The sequence below is a fragment of the Amblyomma americanum genome, chromosome 9, assembly GCF_052857255.1.
Source record: "Amblyomma americanum isolate KBUSLIRL-KWMA chromosome 9, ASM5285725v1, whole genome shotgun sequence".
Lineage (NCBI taxonomy): Eukaryota > Metazoa > Arthropoda > Arachnida > Ixodida > Ixodidae > Amblyomma > Amblyomma americanum.
This window is the reverse complement of record NC_135505.1, coordinates 135,965,969-135,975,880: the sequence shown is the minus strand read 5'-3', so window position 1 is coordinate 135,975,880 and position 9,912 is coordinate 135,965,969. Positions and strand designations below refer to the sequence as shown.

At 45.6% G+C, this 9,912-nt stretch overlaps 1 protein-coding gene across 1 annotated transcript; it reads right to left on the bottom strand.

The window, feature by feature from the left end:
* Positions 1-2,543: 2,543 nt before the first annotated feature.
* Positions 2,544-6,548, bottom strand: LOC144103710 (sperm-specific sodium:proton exchanger-like). Its single transcript, XM_077636366.1, has 3 exons — positions 6,252-6,548; positions 4,243-4,391; positions 2,544-2,695 (listed from the first exon to the last, which is right to left on the bottom strand). The coding sequence occupies exons 1-3, from the start codon at positions 6,546-6,548 to the stop codon at positions 2,692-2,694; spliced, it is 450 nt and encodes a 149-aa protein (XP_077492492.1). The 3' UTR covers positions 2,544-2,691.
* Between the last annotated feature and the right edge of the window lie 3,364 nt (positions 6,549-9,912).

Genomic DNA, 9,912 nt, shown 5'->3' with positions numbered 1-9,912 from the left:
TTAAATGAACTATCTATGAGGTTATTGCAGAGCAAGGACAGGCGGAATTGGGCGTCTGATTTTTGCCACTTGTGGAAGCCAAATGTTCCAGCCGGGGCACGTTGCAGCACTTCCTCAGAGGCCGCGGTGATATTTTCGAATACAATGCCTTTCTTCGGCCATCACAGTAAGCTTCCTCTCTTCTGCTAGTCAGCGCCGGCATCTTCGCAGGAACAACTCGCAAACTCGCCTCCTGGCTCCCATGCGTCGCTTCTGGCTCTCCTGTCTTACACTGTAAACACGAATATGCCTATGTGGGAGTATGAAGGGAGTAATCTCTCCTCTAGTGCACTCCCTTTTATAAAAGGGTGTGCTCTGTAGGACAGCTTACTCCTTTCTGTTCAGAGTGTGCCCCGCAAGGTGCTGCCCAACGGCGGTCAAGCCAAAGAAGACATGGCCTTTTGACATCACGGGGGATCAGCAGCGGAGTGTTTCTTCCAAGCACAGCGTCTGCCGAAGCACGCTCACCTGCAGGAACTGGACGTACCCTTAAAGCGTAGCTTAAGCATCCGAATTTCTTTGCGGTTACCCATTGATTTCCTCGAAAGGGTACACGCCATGGTCTGGCCTGGTGCACGACTTTCCAGGATGAATGGCTTGGGAAAGGAACCAGTGCTTTCAAATCCTATCACTGTGCTCTTGAACAAACATTCCAAAGAAGGGCCGCAATGAATTTTACTGCACAAGGTGGATTTAGGTCACTCGAAGATCGATGATCCGCCTTGGAGGTGGTTTAACCAAAGTCCCATTTTCCAGGCGTTTCACCCCAGAAGAACAGACTATCAGGCTGGGAGAAATCTTGTATGCATTAGAGAAATGGTGTGTACAGGGCGGCTTTGGGGATCGAACACAGCACCTCCAGAATGCGAGGCTGATGTTGTAACCATTAGGCCACCGCTGTAAGTATCGTACTGGGAAGATATTCTTTTTTCAATATTGGGATATAAATGACACATTAAAGGCCCCTGTCAGGCATGAAAATTGCAGTTTGCTTCTGTATAGTTCCTTGCGTACCTTCGCAGAAAAAGGTAAAGGAAAATTATCAAAACGCCTGCACGTGTTGGTGCCGTGCTTGGTACTGTTTGTAATATTGCTCGAGCAGGAATTTCACCTAGAGAATTCATGCAGTAAATTATATTTAAGGACACTTAATCGCTGATTACGTGCAACAGAGCAATAGATAGCATTGCTTTTTGAGTCCGTCGGGGAGCTTGCAATACAGGACCGACCCACTCCCAGACACATGCTTGCATTTGTTGGTCGAAGGTTCGACTCCAGTTTCACTGCTGGCTACTCAAGTTTCGACTAGAAATTTTGTGCTACATCTCGGGCAGATACAAATGTTGCTGGCCTTGTGCTTGTGCAGCAGTTGGAGAGTCGCAATCTTTTATCTGAAACCGCATCATTGGGTAAGCTTGTGTGTATATGTAGAAAGTGATGCTGTGTGTCTGAATGGCAACAGCCTCGGTCGTGGTTGGAGCCTTCTCTCGACATGTAAATGCATCCTTTTTCACTTATATTCTAACTCTATTCTAATCCTTCGTAGTTGGTGCAGTTGTGATAGTACTAACTACTACTGGTTAACATTTTGTATTTTCCCCGCCTTTGAGGACGTCGCATCTTTTCGAACAACCCGGCATACAAGCAACGAAGCTGTTGAAGGAAATGTGAAAAAGAAAGCTTACAGCATTGCAAAGCCACTTTTTGGGCGACACCAGGTTTTCGAGTTGATGAGCCATATCTAATGCTTCCGCATTAGCATATCTGAGGCAGCTACGAGTTTGTAACGCAGATGATCCAGCGATAGCTAGTTTGTAATGGCAAAGAAAGAGACATATTAGAGGGGGTGCCCAGACCACCTGGCCACCGCAGCGGTAGCCTACAGTGGATCCTTTTTATGAGGGAGAGGCACCACTCCTCATATGCATAAGGTGAATTTTTACTGGAGGGTGCCTGGCAGTAGGCTTGCGGACGCCGACGACGCAAAACAGAGGAAAGAGGTAACAACAGCTAGCGATGCAAAAAAATTTAAGAATGGTCAGTAAGATTTGAAGTGTACAAGCGACGAAGCTGATGAAGCAAATGTGAAAAAGAAAGCTGGAAGAGAATGACTTATGCGAACTGTGTGGAAAACACCAGACAGTTCGGAAAAACAAACAGCACACAGCGCTGACTCTTAACAAAATAGTTTATTGGCAGTGTTACGTTCATTTAATCGAAATATTTATATCGGTATTTCAAGCCGCTACCGGCTAATCTAATTTGCCTTACGGTTGCCAAAATCAAGCTGGTGATTTCAAGAAACAACAAAACCATAAAATAAAAATGACCTTGACCAGGCGCACGTGCCTGGTAAAGGAAGAGAATGACTTATGCGAACTGTGTGGAAAACACCAGACAGTTCGGAAAAACAAACAGCACACAGCGCTGACTCTTAACAAAATAGTTTATTGGCAGTGTTACGTTCATTTAATCGAAATATTTATATCGGTATTTCAAGCCGCTACCGGCTAATCTAATTTGCCTTACGGTTGCCAAAATCAAGCTGGTGATTTCAAGAAACAACAAAACCATAAAATAAAAATGACCTTGACCAGGCGCACGTGCCTGGTAAAAATAATGACCTTGACCAGCCGCACGCACCGGGTGCTTTCACCTGAAAATAGAAGAAAGAAACGAAAGCTTTTATATAGACAAGCAGTTCCCTGAAACCCTCACAATCTTTTTCAAGCGACTAGCAGAACTGAGCAGTATGTGTTGTCGGGTAGTTGGTTTCGTTTATGCAAAGCCGTGAAGAATTATACTAAACGACTGCACATAGTAGGTAGACATGACAAGCGCAGTTAACAACTGATTTATTTTGAAGCAGTCGCCACTAAATACAGGACTGCGGTCGGTGCTTGCGCCGGGCAAGCGCCGATACATTCACAAAAACGTACATGTACACTGCAAACACTAATTAACCTGTATGGTAGTAAAAAGGGAGTACGCTGTCCTCTAATACACTCTTTTAGGGGCAGGGTAGGCTGCCCAAGCCCTGGGGTAGATATCTATCACTAAACATGCGGAATACTTACGATTGGCAACGGAAACAAATTGCCTCTCAGAACATGCCATGCGAAATTCCAGCATTTACGAAGATTTTTAACCGATGTTTAAGTCTCTTCTATTTGGCTAGCCTCAAGACCACTGGTGTTGCATTTAAAATCCTCCTCCCATTGTTAACTGCATCAAGTCCATATTGTTTGCTGTGGCCAAGAGTAAGCTTTCCGTATGTTTAGGGATTGAAGTCCATTCCGGGACTTGGGCAGAATACCCTGCCCCTAAAAGGGTGTGCACTAAGGACAGCTTACCCACTTTTTACTCCCATATAAGCTAATTCGTGCTTAGAGTGTATGACTGTGGCATTGCACCGAAGTGAAGTGTCATTAGTAAATTATTTACTACATGGAGTGCTAATGGAGCAGTTCTTAGATACTCATACTTTTCTATGAATGAATTTTTGGCGCATGCGCCAACCTTTGTCCTATGTTTGGTGGCGACCGCCTTTGAATAAACCAGTTGTTAATTGCTGTCATGTCTTCTTACTGGTTGCTGTCATTTAATGCAGGGCCTCATGGCTTTACAAAACTGCAGATATTTTTTCTGCATGTAGCTATAGCTTTCTCATAGGTACAGACATTGTTGCGTGCTCATGGCATTCAAGGGACCTGCCAGAAAAGCTTTATAGCAAGCTATTGTACAAGTCTTACATTCTCAAATTATTGGCCAGATTTCTCTAATGTGGCTTTGAAATGGGGTAGTAGATGTGCCTGTATGGACTCCTCTTAGAGGGGGGGAAGGAGTGGAGGGTGGCGTTTCGTGCTGAAAACTTTTCACCCTCTTCTTCAGCACAGACAAGCGTAGATTCAGAGAAGTTGATGCTTAATGAAGTTATCGAAGAAATTACAGAACTAAGAATTTCGCACCCATTAAGTCCCACAGATTCCATATGGAATCATGCAAAAAAGCCTAAAAAAAACTGACGGAACTTTTTTCGGGTCTAAGAACTATCCTCCCCCTACGCATGCTAGCCTCTCTGGATATCAATTCCTTATACTGAACAGCATTAATTTGGGCCCGAATAGGTTAAGAGTGCGCACCTGCGGGCTTCGGAACCCGGCCACACATGTAGATCCACAGGACAGTTCGTGCGGCACTCACCAGTGGGCGTACTCTTCGTCGGTCGCGGCCCGCGGCACATAGTCATGAGGGCGAAGCGGCTGGTGGTACCAGTCCAGCTCTGCCGGCAGGTGATACCGCATCAGGGTGGTGATGAGCATCACCGGCCGCGGTCGTGTGGTTGGAGAGTCCTGCATTTATTTTTGCAGTGAATGCTGTTAGGGGCAGGTTTCCCAGTTGTGCGGCATTGTCATCGTCAGCGTAACGCTTTGCTGCACTGATTGGACACAGTGGTGTCACGCATCACGTGACTGAAACGCGCCACAGTGAGTGGTCCAAACAGTGACGTCAAGTCTATTCTGCCATAGAAGAAAACGAATAATAAGGAATAAACAATATTATATACACTAACGCGAACAGATGTTGCCGAATCTCGTGTTACACAGCAGTAAACAAAGAGCAAGTTTTTTTCTGATGTTCTACAGCATCAACTGCTATATCTAGACCGCTGAAGCTCTCGTGGTCCTTGTCCTCGTGAAATGCCGTCGTCATACATCAGCATTACATGAATCATTGTCATTGGTCTCTATACTGATGGTCCATACCACGAATGAGTTATGAGCAATTGATCATGTGGCCAGTCTGTTTAACTTGTTACAGTTAAATAACCTGGAAACAACACCCTAACACATCCTCTTGTCAGATTCTTTCTTCCACATCTCCTTTACACATATGAGATGACACTGAAGCTCGTGTCGCATTACCTGAACGGTGCTCCATCATCATTTTTTTTTTGGCTACCCATTTCCTGCATCTTTCGATAAACTTACACTTTGCCGTTCTGTTATTCGTAACTATGACAGCACGTATCTGAACCCCGCACAAGTAACCCTAGTCACAGGAAAGCCCTAAAGCTGCAACAGGTACTATACGGATAATTAAATGCGACGTCTATCCTGCTTTTCAGCGGTTTCACTTGTTTCGCAACCTCCATTCAGGCTTTTTCTTTTGTGGGTTCCTTTTTTCGGGTGAGTTTCACCGAATTCTCTCGATACTGCGATAGCACTGCAGTAGTCCGAGTTGCACTCAGTATGCGACACTAGTTTTGGACCAGCAGTTAAGTCATGAATGCCAATGCACAATTACTATTAGGGACAAGAGCCTCCCCCCCCCCCCCCCCCCCAACACCCGTGAGCCACGAATGAAGCCAATAGCTCTGTTATTCCCAATGACTCCAGACTTTTGTCTAGCTGTAAGTCGGACTCGCGTGCTTCTAAGGTGTGGCAGTCAAATGAGACGATCGTACAGACTAACTTTGAGCCTATGCGCCAAGGTCGCTTTTAGCGCCTATACCTTTGTCCCTGATAGTGTGTGTTACAGCCATGCTTTCCTATAAAAACGAGTGATAAATAACGTAGCAGCGCTATGCGACAATCGAGGGTATTGCCACTGAAGTCGGTTCCTCCGATATGCCAACGAAAAGGCTTTAACTCTACTAGGACCCTTTGTAATGTGCGTCAGCAGCGGGCACCGTAATAAAACAAGCCTGTAAGGTACTGCGTTTCTCGGCATGCATGCCTGGCGACTTCAGATGGAGGCTTGACTGCTTGTTATCTAAGCAAAAGAAGCTATATGTTTTGGTTCACAATAACAAGTACTGTCTTTATTGGAAACCACAGCCATTAACTTAATCCACTGATCAGTCGAAAAAAAATAGACGGTTTACCATGGCTAAGTGTGGCATATCGTGCAGTAGCACTACTTACGGTGGGCACTAGGGCCCTTATGTGCTCAAGGCATTAGATATAAATGCCTTCTATTTAAAGTCCTTTATGCAGGAATGCCTCCTGCATAAAGGCCTTTGACATAAATACCTTTACACTGAAGGCATTTACCAAGAAGGCCTTCACAGGTGACGGTCTACCAGGTGTACACACATGGCAGGTTTCCCACAACCTGATGGGCCGCCTGCCTCAAAGCAGGCTTCAGGGACGTACATATTCACAAAATCGAAAAATGACAGAGACACCACAATGTACATGTACCCTCACCGGCAGCTTCATCTGTCGCAGTGACTGCGGCAGATAGCAGGGCCCGAAGTACTTGTTCTGGCCGTCGGCAGAGGTCACACAGCCCTGCACAAGGATGACATCCTGTACCGCCTCGTCGAGAGCGAACTCGATGGCGTAGTACAGGTTCGGCATAATGCCCCCTTCCAGGAACCGCTTGAGCTTGTCGTGGGTCCAGTCCTGGATTGCAGACAACAAGAATAGGGAAGCTGCCACATACGCTTGAGGCGAACGACAGGTATTTTGTTCCAATGCTTGCGGTGGCCCGTGGTGAGGCATTCTAGATTGTCATCATCAGCCTGCATAACAAAGGCCTTCTTTAAATATATCCAATTAGCCATGTACAACGCCAGCTGTGACAACTTATCCCTGCCAATTTCTTTATCTAAAAGCCTGCACCTCCCTCTCTGTTGTCCCCTATTGCACTTTTCTAATCTCAATATCTATGCCACTACTATAGTGTATTGGTAGCTATCTGTCCTCTCCTTACATATGTCCCCCTGCCCCCCCCCCCCCCCCCCCCCTGTCTCTACCGACGTACGTGGGGATAGTGACGAAAACAAGTACTTAACTCTATTGCACCCATGTGACTAAAGTGCCAGACAAAAAAGATGAAACTCGACAATTTCGTCTTTACTGCTCCCAGCATTACAGAAATATAAAAAGGTGTATATAAAATAATAATTAAGAGTATGGTCTCTGACCAATGAACTAGTTGCCACAATTTCTGAACATACAAGAAAGATAAGACTATAGTCTATATAAGACTATAGTCTTAGACACAGATTCTCAGGGCTTGCATTACAAAACAGCAGAATTGAAATTCATGGTACCACTTTCCGACAGTTGTACAAGATTGTTAAAATTTCAGGTTGTTTGGCCAGTACTCTAAACTTTTGCAATGAGGGAAATATCTTCCAGGAAGCATTCTGGTTTACATTTAGACTCTTATTTGATAATTATGATAGGTAATGCGGGTTGTCCCACACAGTGTGCAACTGGTATACGTTTTAGAGCGCATTTAAAAATATTTCGCACTCTTGCAGTCTGCACTGTGCACGTTATGCGTTCCGTTTTGTTTTGTTAGTGTTAACTTGTGGCAAGATGTGGTGAAGTAAGGCGACCGGAATCGCAGAAGTTCCGCAAGGCAGATGTTCACAGCTGAGGGACTAAATGGCCCGGAATTTCTCGCTTACGATGTGCCTTGCAATACGATATGTGTTTAAGACAATACAGAGCATGCTAATGGAATAATAGTAATAATAATTGGTTTTTGTGGAAAGGAAGTGGCGCAGTATCTGTCTCATATCGTTGGACACCTGAACCGCGCCGTAAAGGAAGGGATGAAGGAGGAAGTGAAAGAAGAAAGGAAGAAAGGTGCCGTAGTGGAGGGCTCCGGAATAATTTCGACTACCTGGGGACCTTTAACGTGCACTGACATCGCACAGCACACGGGTGCCTTAGCGTTTCGCCTCCATAAAAACGCAGCCGCTGCGGTCGGGTTCGAACCCGGGAACTCCGGATCAATGAATCTGAACTCGAATTGAGGCCTAAGTTAAAGTGCACAAGCTTCCTTGCATCTTCTTCCTGACTCAGAGTTGTTGAAAATGCATAAAAAATGCTAGCATCACAGTGCGCAGCTGATAGCAACTTACCGCTGACAATGACGACTAGCAGTAGGAGCAAGGTGCCGTACTCTGGTTCGTTCCCGTAATAGGTGGCGGTGCTAGCACTCTCCACGCTGTAAGGACAGCGATTTGTGCTCAGTTTGTATGTCTTTTTGGTTGGGTTTATGGGGATTTAATGTCGCAAAGCGACTCAGTCTATGAGGGACACCGTAGTGAAGGGCTCCGAAAATTTCGACCACCTGCGGTTCTTTAAAGGGGTAGAGACATCAAATCTGAAAGGTTGTACAAAGCCTGTTGTACGCTTCCTCTGTATGTAAGGGTCATCATAAGCAAGTATTGAACACAAAGGGCGTATTAGATTAGGTTTAGGTTTATGGGGATTTAACGTCCCAAAGCGACTCTGGCTATGAGGGACGCTGCAGTGAAGGGCTCCGGATTTTTTGGACCATCTGGTTTTTTTTTTAATGTGCACTGACATCGCACAGTAAATGAGCCTCTAAAATTTCCCCTCCATCGAAATTTGACCGCCGCGGCCGGGATCGAACCCGCGTCATTCGGGTCAGCAGCCGAGCGCCATAACCACTGAGCCACCGCGGCGGCTTGTATGTCTTTTCGTCAGTTCGTTTACATTAAAACGGCACTCAGTTCTGTATTTGTTTGGTAATGTTATGCGACGCAGGAATCAGCAGCGCTGCAGTTTCCGTCCATTGGACTTTACATAATTTCTGGCGGTCTTGCTTCTTTCCATTGGTTTCAAACATTCGCTACAGACAAGCAAATGCGTTTGCGAATGTATCGTGATCACAATCATAACAAGATGCTTTTTGCTTCCATGCAACGGGAAAAAGTAAGGTTGTTTAATAATATGGATTTAATTCTAACTTTTGGTATCAGTCAAGGCATATGGCATACGGGGCTAAACGTCCCAAAGCGACTCAGGCTATGAGGGACGCCGTAGTGGAGGGCTCCAGAAATTTCGACCACCTAAGGTTCTCTAACGTGCACTGACATCGCACAGTACGCTGGCCTCTAGAATTTCGCCTCCATCGAAAGTCGACCGCCGTGGCCGGGCGCCATAACCACCGAGCCACCGATCAGTCGAGGCACGTTTAATTCGAGTTAATGGTGTGCTTAAAAATGACATCTTTTCTTGACATTTCAAACATATATACGGGAGGATAAAAGCTCATTTCAACGAGTTCTTTGCGGCCTGCGTAAATATGTAGAAAAATGACAAAAATTGACCAGGAGGATTCATCACGCTGATTTGTTATGACCGCCTGACAACGCAACAATGAGACTCACGTAATGGCAAGTACAATGGATTAAAGGTTTCAGTTTTAACACGAAAGCGTTAAGGTTCCCTTGCGGATTGGTCGAAAAGGTAGTGACATCACAGCTGGAGTGGCGAATTTGAAAACTGACTAAGACATCGCATAAATAGTGAATTTACGGTCGCAACATGACTCAAACGTGTTATGACAGGTAAGAATGTAAACTAATTAAATGCACTGCAAGCAAAATTAAGGCGAGGCACACAGGGAGGCCTTGCGTGTCGTGTCCGACAGTGTTCGTGTGTGCGAAGTGGTTTGCAAAGATGACACCAGGCCGCTGAAGGGAGTCATCAACGCTCTCGCGTCATGCCCTTAAGGCGGAGCGTAAGTGCGTAAGGCGGAGCGCTTTCTACATACAAATGAATATGTTATTACCGCCTTGTCGTTGTCTTAACTGCGATTGCGCATGGTAGCAATGATGCAACCTTGACCGCTCTGCAGATCATAAATGTAGGCTTGGCTGCCGCGTCAAAAACAAGCTTCACGCAACAGCTCTTCACCAGAAATGTCAAGACGGGCTCACAAAACAAATCATGAGCTTAGGAAGTCTATGCATGTGACCATGTACTTTGGAACGGACTTGTATGAAAGCACGTTTGACCAGTATGGCCTTCCATCTAGTAACATCTACCGCCTAAAAACTACGGTTTACACGTGACAATTAATACGCCCATCGATATG